General features: G+C 36.7%; 1 protein-coding gene across 1 annotated transcript in view; it reads left to right on the top strand.

Annotated features, from left to right (window-relative positions):
- Positions 1–14,640, top strand: part of Arp3 (Actin-related protein 3) — an 87,374-nt gene extending 72,734 nt beyond the window's left edge. Inside the window, exons 7-8 of the mRNA XM_081744170.1 lie at positions 1,584–1,667; positions 13,960–14,640. Coding sequence (XP_081600296.1) covers positions 1,584–1,667; positions 13,960–14,055 — 180 coding nt within the window. The 3' untranslated portion in view covers positions 14,056–14,640. The remainder of the gene's footprint in view (positions 1–1,583; positions 1,668–13,959) is intronic.
- Positions 14,641–19,288: the final 4,648 nt, after the last annotated feature.

The raw sequence follows: 19,288 nt of genomic DNA, 5'->3' as shown, positions 1-19,288 counted from the left end.
GAAACCTTGAATGCATAAATCAGATTTATTACATTGTACTAGATGATATATTGTTTGTGGTAACATAAGGATTCTGAGTATATATTCTGTATTTGACGACTCCGACGTACTTTCACACTTGCAGTTATGTACACCAAGGGTGATGGATAGATAAATAAATAAATACAAAAATCAGTGCTTGAGGCATGTGTGGGAAGCACAGATTAACAGGGAGTCGATATATAAGTTCGAAATTCTAATTGAGAGCTTTTAACCTTTTGGCCGTCTGTTGACTTTGATGTGGTGCCTTTTAGAAATCGTGACCTGTATCAATCGATTCTCGATTCTAAGAAAGGATGTTGAGAAGCGTAGTTTTCTTAGTAAAATGATTGTGAAATCAAATATTAGCTGTCCTTTCCTGTTGTGTAGTATTTCTACTGTAGCGAAGATGTAGAAGGAAACATTTTTATCCACTTTATCTAGAATCGGTTCGCAAAACCTATAAAAAACAGTTCATCATGCAAGGTGTTGACTGTTTTTGAGATGATTTGTGTGTGGGTTTTTTGGATGGCATTTAGTATTTTCCCCACATCCATTGACGGCTGCGAAGCCGGTACTGTGACGTATAGTGAGCCGTTGTAAACAACTTCGTTTATGCGTATACCCACCATCGCTGGCGCGTCTGCGTCCTACGTAAGTATCCCTTCGATACCGCTTGGGCCCCACTGCTACACTCCTTTCCTAACTCGGTTAGATAGCGTTCGTGCTGTTTAGTGGCCATCTAGCACAAGTTGGTTCGTATTTTATGCAGTGTAGTTTTTATGCCATATGTCTACAGTGTATTTCACAGTTGCAAATAACGAACCATAATCACTACCAAATGATTTAGTGGAGAATCTAAATAATACTCGATTTTATTTCAGTTTATCTGTTACTCTCATATCTACTTATGTTCAAGTTTTTATTATTATTAGTATTGATTAAATTTTGATTTCTTTAACCTTGCTTTTTGTGGTCTGTATTTTTGTATTTCTCATATGAATTTTTCAAATTAAATCGGCTGTGACACTAAAATATACTTTATGCATTTAAAAGACCACTAGATGGCAGTACTTACTAATTTCTCTTGGTTAAATTTTGATGCTTGCCTTAGCAGCCAAGTAGCGATATCTTTTTCCTAGAAAACAGTACTTGTTATTTTATTATTACTATTTACTCCCTATCTGAAGAGACGATATAGTAATACACGGGCCTCCAATTATTATAATTATTATTATTAATTTCGAGTGACGAAAGGAGAGCAGAAAGTATGATGATCGTAAAAAAAAAAAAAAAAAAAAAAAAAATCTAGTTGTCTGTTAGTATTGCTCTGTACCAGTAAAATTTGAGTTAGTTTCTAGTGTGATTTCTGATTGTTATTAGTAATATAATACCAATTCTGATATAATTCTCTGTTTCATTCCTATTTCTTGATTTGTTATTATTATTATTAATAATAGTAATATTAATAATATGTATTCTTCAATTTGTATTACTTTCTTAGTGGATATTCTATTACATGAATTTAAGCAACAAATTCTTGAATACAATTTCTTTTCTTTCAGCCGAAACCAATTGATGTGCAAGTTATCTCCCATCACATGCAGCGGTACGCAGTGTGGTTTGGAGGTAGTTTATTAGCATCAACGGTGAGTAGGACATTGATTTTTATTTAATATTCGTGTCCAATATAAATTTCACTTAATTCACAGGTGATGAAGGATGCTCACAGTTCATGGACAGAAAATACACACGCATAGATTGGCAGACGATGTCGCTCTGTTGGCTGTCAACGAGAAAAAGTAGAGGCTGATTTAAATTGAATGTAACAGGTGATTAGCAGCAAATTCAATATCAGGTTCAACGAAGAGCAAAAGAAAAGTTATGATGTGCACAGTAGTAGAAACGAAGAAAAAAAACGCATACGGAAATAGATGATTTGTTGGAAGAGCTGCAGGAATTCTTTTCAGGGAGTAAAATAACAATCCAAAATAGATGTAGACAAGATGAAAAGTACGAAGCGTGTCCGGAAAGTAAGTATACCTTAAAAAAAAATACTAAAACAGGTTTGTTCAAGACAACTTTATTTTGACGTGAAAGAGGACATCTTAAACTATTTTTCGACGTAGCTTTCACCCATGTTCAAACACTCATGGTAGCAGATGACCAACTTGTTCAAACCTTCCTCAAAGAAACATCCCGCCTTTGAAGACAACCATAACTCCACAGTTTTTGCGTTTTTTGTGTCCACCCTTCATTGAACTGCTTCATCCACTTTCACAACATTCCCTCACTCATTGCATTTTTACCGTAAGTTTCTACAAGTTATGATGAATTTCGGCCGGCTTAACGTTCCTTGCATTCAAAAGCCGGATAACAGAACGCATCTCACAGTCAGGGTTTAGCAATTATTTTAAAGATTGTAAACGATCACAGGACACAGTGCACTTACAACTCAAGCGCACTGGCGTGAGTGGAGAGGCAATGAACCAGTGAAACTAGCACTGCGGTAGCGTTCAGACGGTGCATACTAGCCGGACACTGACGGGATGTTTCTCTGAGTAAGGTTTGGACAGGTTTGTCACCCGGTGTGAAGTGTGAACATTGATGGAAGCTATGTTGAAAAATAATTGTAAGGTGTGGTCTTTCATGTAAAAATCAATTTTGCTTGAACAAACTTTTTTTTTTTTTTTTTTTTTTTTTTTTTTGTTCGGTATTTACTTTTCGATCACAACTCGCACATATAGCTCAGACGGAGAAGCCATTCGAACAAAAACAAATGCTCCTGATCGGAAACATCAACATAGAACTGAAAGTTGTGTGTGTCGCGTTGTGTGGATATGAGGCATACGTTCTAGAAGAGAAAAGACTGAGAATGGAAGTCTCCGAAATGAGGTGCTCTACAAATATGTTGAAAATTAGATGGGTGGATAAGATGTTAAATGAAAGAGTATTGGAAATGGTAGAGGAAAAGAGGAGTATACTGAAGATTATTTCGAATAAAAGAAATAGGCTGATTAGACACAGTATGAGATGTGGAGGAATCATGCTATTAGCTATACAGGTAAATGACAGACGTAAAAGTACCTAAAGGAAGTATGAAATTTACATTGAAATATGCAGTCCAGATAATTCAAGATGTAGGGAAGAAAAAGTACCTGGTAAATGAAAAATCTTGCTCATGATAGAGAAGAGTGAAAAGCTGTGTCAAACCCATCAAAAAATTGGACCCTCAGAAGAAGAAGACAGTTATTGATAGACGGAGGAAACAATAGAATGAAACTCAAGCAGAGGCCTTCTAAATGCGCAGCAAGTTAACTTATCTTTGTTTGTAGACCGCAGGTTATTTCCTAAACAGTGTGACATCAATAGGAAACAACAACCGTATCTCAGGCATCACGGTTTGAATCAGTTGTTCGGGACAGTTTTTTTGTTTGTTTTGAATTGAATTGAAGCGAGATACCATCTCAGTTCTTTCTGACTTAACGCTGAAGTATTCTGTTTTCTCATAGTGAAAATACTCTCTAATCTCTTCTGTATTGAATATATAGTATGAGCTTTGAATCCAGGCTTAAAAAGAAAAGAGAATTGCATAGATTTAATACTATATATAAGGAAGAATAGGTTTATGGGAAATATTTAAGTATTTCTCCCTCCTTCTCCCACTCCCGCGTAGGATATGCGTTTTCATAAAAGCAACGTAATAAAAGCTAATTCGACCCAAGGGGGCATTTATTTCAAACGGTTCGCTACTTTTCCGTGATAATGAGACAGGCAACGTTGAAAATATTATAGAAATTGTCCCATTCTCCCTTTAGAAACTAAATTTCTTAGACTGGGGCACGTGACCACTTATTTTTAATAAGGAGTTTGTATACTGAGTTCCATCTCCCTAACATGAAAAGCTCTTGAGATATGACATTTTTGGCATTTATATTGGTTTCTTTACCTTCCCTCGCCCTTAGAATGCGCATTTTAATAAAAGTGGTGTATTATAAAACTATGGGGAAAAGTACATAGCTTCGGTCGTCCAAAAGCGTGAAAAAATACATTACAGCTCGCGTTATTCATCACACGAGAAACCGTGGAGCTTGCGGTCACTAACACTTCCGACTTCTCCCCGACGCATTTCATGTTCACTTTTGTCAAAGCGTAACTTAGTGCCACCGTTCTTAAAGTGCGAGCATGTCAGGGAATTGTTTATGCCCTGTGCTGAATCTTTTGCGCAGCGATTGCACGTTCCTAAAATGCATAGTTTTGGATCGCGTCTGTGAGATTTCTTTTATACGATACTAGCAGCGTTCACCCCGCTTCGCTGCGGTCACCCCGGAACGCAATAAACTTTGTTACTTAGATAATTTTTACTTTTTCGCTTTCAAGTGATATGATAAAAACCATAGAAGATTGCACTAATGTTAACATTATATCGCCTGTCATTTATGTTAACCCGCCCCGCTTCGCTGCGGTCACCCCAACCCGCCCCGCTTCGCTGCGGTCATCCCGGAACGCAATAAACTTTGTTACTTAGATAATTTTTACTTTTTCGCTTTCAAGTGATTTATAGCGCCTGTCAGTTATGTTAACCCGCCGAGTCACAGGGTCATGCGGGTTGCATATAAATACGTTTATTTTTATACCTATGATGAACTAATAACAAAGGATTTGTACGTATGGACACCTGAATGGTCAATTATCTCAAGACACTGGTAATTGAAAATTAAAGTGATATGATAAAAACCATCTAGGGTCCACATCCTAACAACCCCCCAAAAATGAAAGAAATCGGTTCACCCGTATTAGCGTGATGAGCGGACAAAGGATTTTTTGTACGTATTGACACCTGATTGGTCAATTATCTCAAGACACTGGTAATTGAAAATTAAAGTGATATGATAAAAACCATCTAGGGTCCAAATCCTAACAACCCCCCAAAAATGAAAGAAATCGGTTCAGCCGTATTAGCGTGATGAGCGGACAAAGGATTTTGTGCGTTCTCTTTTATATATATAGATGGACCATCACTCCACCGTTCCTGGTCTTGGAAATAACACATGTAGTTTTTTTTTTTTTTTTTTTTTTTTTTTCACTCTTTTGGACTGCTCTAGATCTGAAACTGCACTTTTCTGACAGTCCATATGAACTGTATTTATTTATTTATTTATTTCGATGTGAGGAATCATCCCCTAGAATTTGTTGGTCTACTTCATTAATACTCTTGTGTATATATGTATTCCGTACTTAAAATCTCTTTCTGTAATACTCTGTAATAAAAACTTGTTATTATGCTTTTGATAGTAAAATTTTATGACATGAATTAAACTATGATAATTTTAAGCGTGTATAAAAAAATATAAGCTCTAATATGTAACTAATTAATTAGTTTGATGATTTTAATTATTTGTTAATGGGGTTTCTGATGCGTATAGGTGTTAAAACGTGCATGGCAGTTGATAAATTTTAATTAACCACACACTTGATGATTTTTAATGGATGTGAATATTTTACAACTTGGTTACTTAGGGCACAATTTTAGCACAAGTATTTGATTTTAGTAGAAATTTTGCAGAGATGCGTGCTGTTGATATTAACTGATAATTTCTTGAACTTTTATAGATAAAATACTTATTTTTACACACCAAATCCTCTGTAGGTGCGAATTCAATAATACGTAAAGAGTGAAAAAATGGATGTCTGGACCGAGACCCGAACCCGGGAACTTCGGCGTACTGTGTCGATGCGTTAACCACTATGCTACACAGTTCGCCCCCAGAATAGCCATACACTCTCTCACTCAGACCTGGCATAGGCATGGTACGCCGAGGATCCCGGGTTCGAGTCGCGGTCCAGCTATTCAGTTTTTCATCTGTATGCTAGTGAATTGCACTCTCCTGCTCTAGCCCCCTTTCCACCACCCATCACGTGGAATATGATGATCCTGGCGATGAAAATTGAACGACATCGGAGCTTTCATTAAATTAGGCTTCTACCTGTATTCAGCACAACGTTATCCACTATAGCCCAAATCCCACCCGTCCTTGCATACTTTCCAGAGCCTCTCAAGTGTTGTGTCTCAACGCTTTGTGATGTCCCGTTTTAATAGCACAAAGGCAAACAAGTCCCTACAAACAACCGTTTGTATGAGTGTTACCTAGCGGGTAATAAATGTCATTTCTTCACCCTAGATGAGGCGTGGGTCTGTTTGAGCAGGTCAAAGCAGGTGTGTGCAATTTACTATTGTTCTGTCGATGGAAAGGAGCACTCGTAGTGGTTTTAAAGGTGCAAGGAAACTTTCCCCAAAGGTTTTATGGTAATGACGCTTTTTTGAACCAAGGGGAAACTTCCTATATAGAGAGTGGCATCTAATGTGAAGATAAATTCTGCTTACTATATAAGGCATCTTATATGCTCCTGGTTTATATGGCAATGTGGACCGCCAAAGTCCACATCCACTAAGACAAGGCTAGCAGTCACACCGTCAAAATAACGGTGGCCTACTTAGCTTGTATGAAACAGGAGATAGGATCAGGGCTATTGCAGTTAGACACATGTTAAATCACCAAATGCATCACCCATGGACTTTTGTGCTTTTGGCCTTTTAAAACGGAATATCACGAAACGTCGAACCACAACAGTACAGGAACTTCGGATAGTATGCAAGGACAAGTGAGCTAAACTGGATAAGGATACACTGAATAGAAACCTCCTTCAATGGAAGCTTGGACTGTCCGTCGCCAAGGTGCTCCTATTGAACATGATCAGTGGTGAAAAAATAAGTTTTGCAGCCTAGGGCAGCGGAGTGCAATTTTCAACCATAATGATAAAGCGACCTGTATAAAAATAAAATCGACGTTGTGTGTCGGATCATCACGGAAAAACGACTTAACAGTTTGAAATGAATTTTTGAACATAGTACCTAAAGGGGAGTCAAATTTTGTCGCAAAAATAGAGTATCTAAAGAACCTGTCAAGTTAGGGAAATTGAAGTCTGTATTTATAAACTCCTCATTAAAATAGCAAACATATGTCCCAGCGTTCTTGAAAATTTTACTTTTAAGGGGATGGAACAATTTCTATTTCTCTTAAAATATAAAAATGAGATCGCGGTAATTTGTACCAACATAACAAAAACTTCTGAACCGTTTGAAATAAATTTTTGAATATAGTTAACACATGGTTCGGACGCCTGGTATTTTGATCACATTCATTAAAATGCCTATCCTAAGGGGAGAAAGGTTGTTAAAATATTGGGCAAAATAGAGTATCTCACAAGTTCCTTATCTTAGGAAGATGAAACTCGATATATGTAAGCTCCTCATTAAAAATAAGAGGGGCCGCTGTGGCTCAGTGGTAGAGCGTTCACCTCTAGTACATGAGGTCATGGATTCGATCACAAGTCGCGCCAAGTGAACTTTGTGGTAGACAAACGCCGTGTGCGTGGGTTTTCTCGGGATTCTCCCGTTTCCTCCCGAATATATCTAGCATTCATTTCTCATCATCACCACCCTCTTTAGCCTAGCCGGCATAACCATGAGATGTACAGCTTAAAGATTTCATTTCATTAAAAATAAGTGGTCATGTGCTTGAGCTTTTTTTTTTTTTTTTTTTTTTCAAAAATTTCTTTTCTAGGAGGAAGGGAAGGGGAATTTTTCTGAAATATCAAAATTTTCCATTTTATATTCATAAAATGGTCAAATTGAGGGAAAGTTTGAACCACTTAAATTGAACTTTTGAACGTAGCACTTGAGTTAACTTTTATTTATATTACTTCACTTTAATTGAGATGTGTATTTTAAAGAGGGAAAAGAGGTCTGTAAATTTTTCACAAAGAATAACAACTACCGTACACTGTCTGAAATACAATTTTGAACATAGCACTTGGATTAAGCTGAGTTTTCTTAATTTCACTTCGATTCAGATAATATCGAAAAAGGAAGGGGGTTCAAATATACGTTTCAAATTTTCCCACAAACCTGTTGTTCCCATGTGAAGAACGGACGTGCCAGTTAGTCACTACTAAAATAGATATACACTTCCTGTTTATCCTTTTATCAGGAACTTGGGAACCAATCAACCATAATGGTAGAAAGCCCTCCTCAGTGGTTGAGTTGAGTTGAGTTGATTTTGAGTTTAACGTCCCGTTCAGCAGCGAGGCTATATGAGACGTGGACCTACTGATTAACGTGGAATCCGAACCACATGAGCTCCGCCGGGAATCGAACCCGGGCCTCCCACGCCAAAGGCGCTTACGCTAACCGTTTAGCTACGGAGGAGCTCTACCTCAATGGTTTAATGGCTATAGCTCGTGCCTGTTGTACACCAGATCTCGGGGTCGATTCCCGGTGACAGAGCATCTATTGCATTAGTATGGTTCCATTTCCAGTTCCTATTCAGCTCCATCGCTGAGAAAAGACGTAAATACGCCGTCCGACAATTAAGTAATGAGATTGATTTTATCGTGACGAAATAGTGAATGCAATCCGTAAACCAATAAGTGCGTTCGAAAGATTAATCCCTCGTCTAAAATCTGGCAACACCGCGTTGTCGCATGAAAAGCAGGACGGGAAATACGACGCCATTGCCGCAGTCACTGACAGGCCCTCATCACGCTACCAACATGAAGCAGAGAGCGAATACCAAATTCTCTGTTAAACTATGTAAAAGTGCCACAAAGACTGTTGGGGATGTGGGAATACGGAGGAATTTCTACTTCAGAAATCAAAAGTGAAGACAATGCTTCTGTGTTTCTACGACAATAAAGGTATTATTCATCATTAATTTGTACCAGAAGGTCACACAGTGAATATATAGTTTTATTTAAGTGTTTTGGAATGTTTCGTGAAGAGAACTCGTCGTGTTTGGCCGGAATACTCAGTCCCAGGTAGCTGGTTCTTTATCCATGACGAAGGCATCCTTTCACCAGGCGGTACTTATTCAAGTATATTCAGTGTTCGAAGTGGAAAAAGAAAAGCAGAGGCGGTATGTTTTATTACGATTTTGACTCGACATATCGGCTATCTAAATGTTGAAGTACAATGAGGGTATATTGCCTAAAAGATTCCATTTCTGTTTACATAATGACTCAAAACCATTGAAGAGCTTCTCTGTAGTTACGTGGGGGACGTGAAGAGACTTTCATCCCCGCCACCAACTTTCTGAAAAAAAAAAAAAAAGTAATAATAATAATAAAAACTATTCCCTTGTGTTGTATTACAGAGAATTATAAAGGAAAGTTCTCAAAAACCGAGCTTCGATATTGACAATTTCCTGCAGGAAAACTTCCCGGACCCCGGATTTGACTGAGAGGTATTCCAAACTCCCGGAATATCCACCTTCCACAGCAGATAACCCCTAAATTCGACCATGCTCAAAACACGACATATGCATTAAGGCAAGATACACACATACATAAAAAAGAAAAACATTCAATACGACACATATCGTCAATTACTACGTATAAAAATGGATTTATTAAAGATATTTGGCATCTACTCTCCAGTAACGGTATGTCCTGATCACTGAAAAACCAGAGGCGGTATGGCATACCACCGCATACCATCTTACTTCGACCACTGGGTGTGTTTGACTAAGATTACAAGTGTGTGTGTTGCAGCACCATCCCAATATTCTTTAGATACGTCCCCCTACAATTATTTTTTATTCCCTAAACTTCAATAAAAGGACGACCTTTTGATAATGTTGAAGACATCCAAGCCGCTGTGACAACGATATTACGGATCATACCACAAATTGAGTTGCAGAGGTCGTTCTACTTCTTGCGTGATCGTGCCTCTCATTGTATTATCGCAGGAGGGATGTACTTTGAATAATGAACAGGTATTGTTACATTCTCTTTGTTTCATTGTTCACAATAAAATCAGTCTCATTACTTAATTATTATCGGACGGTGTATAAATCGGTCAGTCAATGAATGACAAGCAATATAATCAGCCAGTAGGAAGGCAATCTAAAAAATGTGGGAGTGTGAATAGAAAAAGCAGACACCAGTCATTATTTTTCTTCTAGGAATCACAGTTATAAAGCTGAAAAGGTGTGAAGTATTTGAAAGCAGGTTGGTCATACATTCTAATATGGATGAGATTGAATGAAATTATGAAAGTTTAATGCTTCCTGTTTCCTATAAAATGATACTCTTATTGGGAAATTGTGAATTCCTGAAAATGTTTCTAAAGCTTTTAATTTTCATATTCAAACTATAATAGCTTTTAAACTGATTTTGACTCATTTATTTATTTTATTTTATTTAAGTAAAGGGTTATTACCTGGTGTTAACTGTAAGCTGATGTAAGAAAAACATGTACCTCACAATGGATATAAGTAAATAGGTAAAGAGAACACACTATTTAAAAGTAAAAGATGAATACGTCCTAAATTTACTATAATAAATGTTAATCGTATGACTTCTTGCATGAATTTCTTGTTGGATGAAGTTTACTGTCCAATCGTAGCACCGAGGCTGTACAACACATAGCCCTACAATTTAAGATGGAAGCCCAACAACTCTAATGCGTTCAGTGTTCTTCTACCGTGAATCGAACTCAGGTCCATTTGTGCCAAAAATGTACACTCATGTCCAAAATGATTGTCACATATCTATAACTGTCTTCTTGTAAGAATATAATTTGTTAATGATTTTGCAGGGTACTTTGAATACTGATGCTGTGTGTATAATCGGGAAATGTATATTTGTGGTAAATTTCATAGGAAAAGAATTATAAATACGAAAATTAGAATGAGTAAAACAAAATGTTGCTAAATGGACACGAATGTTTTATTGTCGTCTTATTGTTCTTATTTACTGCTCTTTTGACATGAAATTTACCACATAGATGTCTTTGCCGATTATACACGTACTAACATTATAAGAAATACCGGGCGAATTTATCATCAAATTGTATTCCTAACCCATATTTATGGACATGCGACAATAATTTTGGACATGAGTGTACGTGTTAGCCACTAGACCTGTAGGTAGGATTATGAATGTTAATTTTCCATCCTAAATTGGTGCTGCCACTAACACAGGTAATTTTCCGTATATTTGGAGAAGATACCACAACTGAACATATATGTGTGGTGTATTAACATCAATGATTGATTGAGCTCCCTCGCAGTGTTGCCAAATCTGAATTTTAAAAGTAGCGAGGTTTAGCTTCAAAAGTAGCGGATTTGAGCTATTTGTAGTCCAAAGATAAAAATTAATTATTTTGCAACTATACGCTTATTATGTTTAATAAAAACACCTGGAATTCGAAATACATCGGATTTCTGGGTTGGCAACGGTCAGATGACTAGCAGAGTTTCGGACTGTTGGCAGTAGTATTTATATTAGAGCAAATTCTATACTAAGTCAGGAGCAGTAGAACTGCAATGTGCAATGAACAAACGATGATAGTATTAAATAGGCGGCCTTTTGGATTTCGAAGGTGACATGTTTGTGGTCTCTGAAATAACACTTTACAACGTTTAAAACATGTCTTTTCACTGTTATTTCTCACTTCTTTAATTCATTTGCTAAATTCTCTATCTGGGAGCCATGAATTTTGGATATATATATATATATATTGTAACTCCACGTACTGATTGTGTTAATATGGATAATACATAAACACAATTAAATTTGCTATGTTTATGTTTACACAGCTTCGTACAACTATGAGGCCTAGACATTAGCTGAAACAGCAAAACGTCAATGATACTACAACAGAGCAAACGTAACAAAAGTCTAGTGTTGTCAGATCTCGAGATTAAAACGTACTAAACCTATAATTGAACTAGCATCGATTATGTTAGTTTTAGTTTAAAAAAAAACTGTTGTTTATACTCAGCAATCAAAACTTTTATTGTAATATATAAAACTATGAAAATGAGAAAGTAGCGAATTCGTACGAGTTATAGCCTGCAGATAATTAACACTAAACCCAAAAGTAGCGTATCGCCAATCCACTACTTGTAGCCCAATCTGGCAACATTGCTCCCTCGTGGCTGTATGGTTAGCGTACGCGTTTTTGTCACAGTAAACCCAGGTTATATTCCCGGTGGGAGCTTATATGACGTTAAGTTGTAGGTCCACGTCTCATATAGCCTCGGTGCTCGATGGGACCTAAGATTCCAATTCAACCAACTAATGGTTTGTTAATTAGTGTTTGACTCCTGTTTTCAGCACGGAGAAGATATGGGACTATACCCACTGTTTTAAAGTAGAATCCCAACCACTGTTCAGGTTACATTTCCACATTGAGCAGGTTAGACTTCAATACAGGATTAGTAATATGCATTATAAAAATATTTTTTTCTTACCTTCACCATTGGTTTAGCTGAAGATGTGAGCGTGTTTGGTACGCGGGGTTCACGCGTTTTATTTTCGGTGGTAGGGCTGTGTAACTTGAGTGTAATATGATGGTTAATCTGTAGGTGTGCGTCTCATACAGCCTTGGTGCTAAAAAAGAACAGTACACTTTAGTCCAATCAATCTTTCTTTTTTTTCTTCTTTTAGTGTTAACACAAATTCCCTCTAATACTCTCGATCCGAAGTCCAATCAAGACTCTGAGATACGCTTTCAATGCAACTGCACGTAGTTGAGTCTTTCTCGGGGTAGAAATATTCGTCAATTAGAAACCTTCTCTGAGTGAGGTTGGTAGAGTGCAAAGCTTATTTGGACTCCTACCTGAAAGAAAACATTATTTCCCTGACATCTAGTGATGAAATTCAGAAGATCTTGTATGCTGTAGGCTGTTATCAGTTCTCTTGTTTTGTGGTAGATCGCTGATTTAAGATAACAGAAAACATTTTTTTTTCTGTAACAATATATAAAGGTATATAAATAGATGAAGAGCAAATAGCGAACATTGTAGCATTCTCACTCAGTGTTAACAATAATAAGCAAGTTTCGCACTTTTTTTACATTATATTTCCGTTATAAATTTGTTTTTCCATACAAGTGAACGAGCATTTATTTGAGCTCATATTGCAACAATTCCACTAAATGTTCTATTCAACTTAGAATGTTTAAAGTTTTACAAGGGTAAGTCCATGTACAATTTTGTTGTAATTAACGGTAGGTTGGCCTTGGCTTTCTGCGCTCGCAAACTGATAGATGGCACCATTGTCATCGCTTGTGGCAAGTTCAAGCGTTATCACTTCAGTTCGCTTTGCACTGTTACGAAGTAAACATGGTTGCGTCACTGTCCGTTTACACAACAGAAGAACAGCATTCCGTAATCCATTTTTTGCGGTGTGGAGGTGTATAAGGAGCTAAAGTGCAGAGAAGACTTTCGATATACTACGGGGGCAGTGTATATCACAGCGAAGTGTTTAACAGTGGATTGAAAAGCTCAAAACCAGTTGAACAAACTTGAAGAATGAGGAAAGAGTACGACATCCAGTCACATCTACTACTAGTGACAACACTGAGGAACCATGACTAATGTGCATATGGTTTACCACCTTATCAGTAGTCACTCGTTTATTCAGAATCAGGTCACGGACTTGCTCAAACATTTTAAAAGTTCTTCTTGGTGGAAACGAACAGTGAGGCATCCAGCAGCTCAAAGTGAAGCTGAAGTGATAACACTTAAAAAAAAAAAAAAAAAAAAAATTCCACAAGCAAAGACTATGGTCTCATGTATCGGTTTGCGAGCGCAGAAAGTCGTGCAGACAACTTACAGACGACTAAAACAAAAGTGCACATACTTCCTGACTTACCCTCGCATTTGTTCTGTATTTCGCATGCCTTCCTTTTTGCGTTACCTGATATATGTCCTTTAAATATGGACTAAACTACCAGAAGATTGGTATTTGCATAGCCGTGTAAACATATGAGCGAAAGTTTTTACGGACAAGGTTTATAGTATAAGTATACCCTAATAAACTGAAAAATCTGTTGATTTAATTTTGTTAATTGGTCTTTCGATTTCATTGCAGCCGGAATTTTATTCCGTATGTCACACGAAGAAAGCATATGAAGAGTATGGACCTAGGATATGTCGACATAATCCCGTTTTTGGCACTATGACTTAAATAGAAAAAAATAGGCATTTTTGTGACTAACTGTGCCAAAGGACATGAAGGACGCGTTGCCTTGAGAGGAATACAAGAACAGGTTAAACAGGACAACTGGATATATTTAAAAGCATGAATAAATAAGAGACTTGAATAAATTCCAATCTATAAGTTCATCCATTTTGTTAGATCATGTGTTTTGAATGTTACTTTTTTTTTAAATCTAGTTATTAGGGGAAATTTGAATGTAAGTTTGAACGACTCCAAATAGGTTTGCCGAAAATTAAAGGACATTCCGTGTAGAGGTGTTTAGAGTTAAATCATTGAATGTCATAATTGTTTCTGTTTCTTAGTTCTGCGTTTATATTACTTCATTTTTTTTAATTGTAATTTTTGCATAATGTTATAAATTCCAAGATATATATATTATATTCTTTAATCTATACGATTGACAAACACATTTTTTTTTCCTTTCTTTTTGTGAAGCTTTGTTATGTGTTTCAGTTCTGATCATAAGCAATACACTTAATTTAACAAACCAGTTATTTTGTATAATAATAATGATGATGATAATAATAAAATACGACGTTAGTTTAAAATTAAGCTGTGTTTTCTTGATTTTCAAATTCTTTTCAGGACATGACTATTTCAGAACTAAGCAAATGGTGGTACTGTTGAGTCAAATTCAGAAAAACTTGACCACTTACATTTACAGTATGGTCAGATAATATACCGACAAATTAGAGATGGTGCTTGTAGACGTGAAATTAAGCAAAAATTGCCAAATGAGCATGGTCGTAAGCGGCACATTTCCACGTGAGAAGTGTTGAAAAAACTGAGAAACCACTGTTAGTGTGCTGAATATGTCATGAACACGGGAAGATGTCACTATGGATCAAAAGATCACACAAAACGTCGAACCCGTCAATGAATAATGTACAAATGAGAGCAGAGCGTTCATCACGATACAGAGAGCTCTACACTTGGGGAATGCATGTTTGGATTCTCAATCTGTCTGTAGGATTTCATTGCACGACGACCGCTCCGCTCCCATCTGTACGTCGTTGTATTTGTCGGGTACGACTTTGTGTACTCTTTTGTCCCGAAAGCGATATATTCCCGTGTTTATGAGATATTTGGTATTATATCAGATATTATAGCATCTTTGCCGCTTTTTGAACTCTTCTCACGTGGAAATTGTATCACTTTTGACACATGCTCATCGGACTTTTTTTTTGCTTAATTTTATGTCTACTATCACCCCCTCTAGTTTGTCAGTGTGTTATCGTACCCCCCTGTATAGGATGTCCAGAAGGATTCTCTGTACTGAAAGTGACACCATTTTTAAATACTTTGTGTAAAAGATGTTTTAAAACAGATCTCTTTAAACTTAAAAATATGTCTGCGTACCTATTTACATGTTTTGTATAGCAAAGATTTTTCTTAAGATATATATATACTCTTTTTTTTTACATGTCACATATTACTTAGAAGCATGCATTCATAGTGCATACTAGCTTTACGAACAATATATTAGAAAAAAAAAAAAAAAAGAACTTATCACTGAAAGTAGATTATTTTGGTATGTAAATATGAAGGGCACCACCACAGAGCAAGTCATAGGAGGCCCAAGGTTGGGTAGGGCATTCTACACTTTGGCACGTACAGGTGATGCTAACAGCATCACTCTCCACCTCTTCCTCCCATATACCATTTTACAGAGCAAGGGTTGAACCCGTAAGCCGTATTGAAACGATGGTTGAGCAAGAAATATTTCCCGTTCTCACCGAGGATCTAATCTGGGCCGCCTAGTTGGTAGATAGAAGCCTTATCGACTAGCCACCGCAGCTCTTCTTTGGTTTGTAAGAAGATTTAAAAACCTAAGATAATACTTTTTTTTTTTTTTTTTTAATCATTCATACAATTCCATGTAGTGATATAAAAGTGCATTACTTCTTAGGTGGCTGAGTTGTTTCCAACTTTCATGTTACTTGTGGAGAGCGAAGAAAATTTTTACAAGTAATGAGCTAAGAAATTGACTTCTTTTTTTTTTAATTTTATACGCTAAATATTAAAAAATAGACATTATGCAAAAGTGGTTGAAATTACTTAACTGTCGTCCAAAGGCAAAGGACGGTATTTGCAGAAAAACTGGTTTTGAGAAAAATCAAATTTTTTTTGTTCACCTAAAAGCCGGATAAGTAAGGCTCTAATAACGTTGCTAGTATTGCTGGTATGGTTTTCTGCTGTTGTCAGTTAATGTCCGTGGTCATATGATTTACGTGTTCTTAATAATTTAACTTCTACCAAAATTGCGGATATGGTCTTCTGCTTTTGGAGAGCGATTGAGTTTTGGGATATTGGTGTGAAGAAGAACGGAGAAATTTAGCTGGTTCCGACAGAAAACCAATAAGAAATTAGTGCTAGAAATAATAGGGAATAAATAATAATACTAGAGGTAATAACAAAAAGAAAGAAACTGGTTAGGGCATTCTATGAGAGGTAGTGTTGATAAAATGGTGTGGTAGTAGGTAGAAAAGAAAGGGAAGGAAAAGGATGTGGTGAAGAAACGAATTGACAGTTTCTTTGATATGAATTGATGGTGCGTGTGTTCTAGTTCGTTTCAGTATGGCCATAAAGGTCTGCATCCGGTGGCAGTATTGTTTTCTGATAACAGGTAAGTTCTAACACTGGCAAAGAAAAAAAGATATCAAAGTTAAGATAATTTTAGACTGCGCGGGAGAAACAGGAAAGTCAAAAAACACAGGTTTTCAGGAGGCGATTTATTTTACCAAGCGTAAGTATGAATCACTTATACTAACAGTATCAAGACGCGATTATTCAACTCGCGTTTAGAATTGACTTATACCAAGTTAACCGGAGGTGGAGCATAACACATAGATCTTAAATTTTGACTTATTTCATTTTGGCCAATTTCTGACATACTGTTTACTTCGTGCAGTCTAGAATTCTTCTTTTTGAGAGAAGGGATGACCCCAAATGTGAGTTGAGGCCAAGATCAGTAACATATCCTGGGAGATCAATAAACGCATACTTCAGTATATTAAAAAAAAATAAATAAAAAATAAAATAAAATACTCAGAATTGGTAGGTCCTTGCTTGGTGGAGGGAAGTCGCCGAAATATGGGAGAAACGTTTGCTGAAGTGCATTGAGAATGGTTTTAGAGATGTGGAGAATATTCTACATGAAAGTGCCTTGCTGCTCATCAGTTCTTTCATTGGTTTCAGAAATAGCTGCAGTATATAAAATGGTGCCCATTCTCCCTTCGTCGTTCATTGCCAGTTTTCAAACTGACCTGGAAAGTCAGGGAAATAAGTTAGGAAAATGCTTCAAAGTATGCCGTGGGTCCAGGAAATCTGCTATATTTCACAGAAGAGGCACAGATTTTTTTATTCAGAAACCCACAGAAGATATGAAGAACACTTGAAATAAGCAAGATCCAGAAAGATGTCAATTAGAAAATGACTGAAAAAAGAAAATTAAGTTTAGAAATAAAAAAAAAATTGAGGAACACCGAAACGTGTTGAAATTTCAAGCTTTCAAAGAAAAAGAATAAATTAAATCTAAGACAAATACGACAGAAGAAAAAAAATCAGTTACGTTTATTAGTTAAACATAATGAAAGAAGTAGATCAAATTATGTTATACGAGGTGTGTGCAAAAAAAAAAAAAAAAAAAAAAAAAACTAACTTTTGCTATAAAATCTGTATTGATCATTTAGAAAATTTTGAGCATTGCCCCCTCAAAGTAGTCCTCACTGGTAATACGCTGTTCAAAAAGTTTCCATTTTCGGAAAGCCTTCTGGAACGCACTATCTGGAATGGCACATAGGTATCTTGTCGCATTGTTCTGAATCTCCTATGGTTTGGAAAGGTTGTCCTTTCAAAGTAGTTTTAAGTTCGGGAAACAGGAGAAAGTCTTAAGGAAATTGTCTTTGCCATTTGCAGTGGCAAGCAGTTTCTGACTGATTTCCACACGGTTCTGTTTCTGATCGTCAGTCAATAAACGTGGCACGAATTTTGCACTGACACGACGCATCTGAAGTTTTCCAGTCCAAGTTTCATGGCACAGTCCTATGCTGATGCCCATTTCGTTAGCAACTTCTTGAACAGTTAAACGACAAGTTCCACGAATCACATCACGAACTCTTTCGATATGGTTGTCATCTTTTGTTGTGGAAGGTCGTCCAAGCCTGGGATCCTCACCGACCGGCATTCTGCCCGTTTCAAAACGCTTAAACTCTTTATAGCCCTGTGTTGGACTCACACAGTCCTCTACGTATATTTGGTTAAATTTTTGCTCAGTTTGTAGCAAAATTTCATACATAAATGTTGTTCTTTAACCTCTTTTATTTTCACTGTCACTAATCCGACGAACAGATTGTGCACGTGCTCACTTCAGCGGCTGTAGCTCGGCAAGTAACGGTCATAGCAGAACGAGACAAATGGAGTTTGTTGTCTGAATTTAGTGTTAGTTGCAGTCAGTAGTCGCAGCGCGCTCCCTGTGCCGGTTGACGTGATACTTCAAAAGTTCGGTCTTTCTTGAACTCACCTCGTATGTTTATGAGTGGATTCAGAATACCGAGATGTTGAAAATACCGTTAATGTATTATTATTGTTTGATGCTGGTGTTGTATTGTATTCCAAACGCAGGAAGTTTGACTCATAACAAGTATTTACAGGAATAACGTAAGCTTTACTATATTTAAAAAATACAAAGGGAACCGTTGGATGACTATGAGGTTCGTGGAGGCAGATTTGGTTTTCTCCTAAAGATAACTATAAACGATACTGTTAGCAGTGTTGGTGGTCAGGAAAACCAATGCCAGAATTTCAGTATGATTCCTGATTATACGTCTTCCCTTAAATTATTGTGGCATTTCCTTAAAAAAAAAAAAAAAAAAAAAAAAAAAATAAGTCGTAATGGTTCTCCAATGCTATAACTGTGGTTCAAACTTATTTTTCTTCTATAAATTATACACGTTGTGTAGAAATGTTACGTTTATAACTGGTTTTAGTATTTCATTTATTTATTTCTGGACTTCTAAAATTTCAGTGTTGGATCTAGAAGGTAAAAACTTTGAGGACCAGCCATAACCCAGACTGTGATAGGTAAATCATTAGTTTACAATTTTTCATGGGTCCTGCAGAAGTTTCCACCTTAACTCTCTCCTGATGAATATTATGGCTAGATTAGACGTTGACATTGTGGGCCTCAAGTATTGTTTCA

The sequence above is a fragment of the Thermobia domestica genome, chromosome 17 (assembly GCF_964235325.1).
Source record: "Thermobia domestica chromosome 17, izTheDome1.hap1.1, whole genome shotgun sequence".
In the NCBI taxonomy this organism is placed as follows: domain Eukaryota; kingdom Metazoa; phylum Arthropoda; class Insecta; order Zygentoma; family Lepismatidae; genus Thermobia; species Thermobia domestica.
This window is presented reverse-complemented; position numbering and strand designations above follow the sequence as displayed.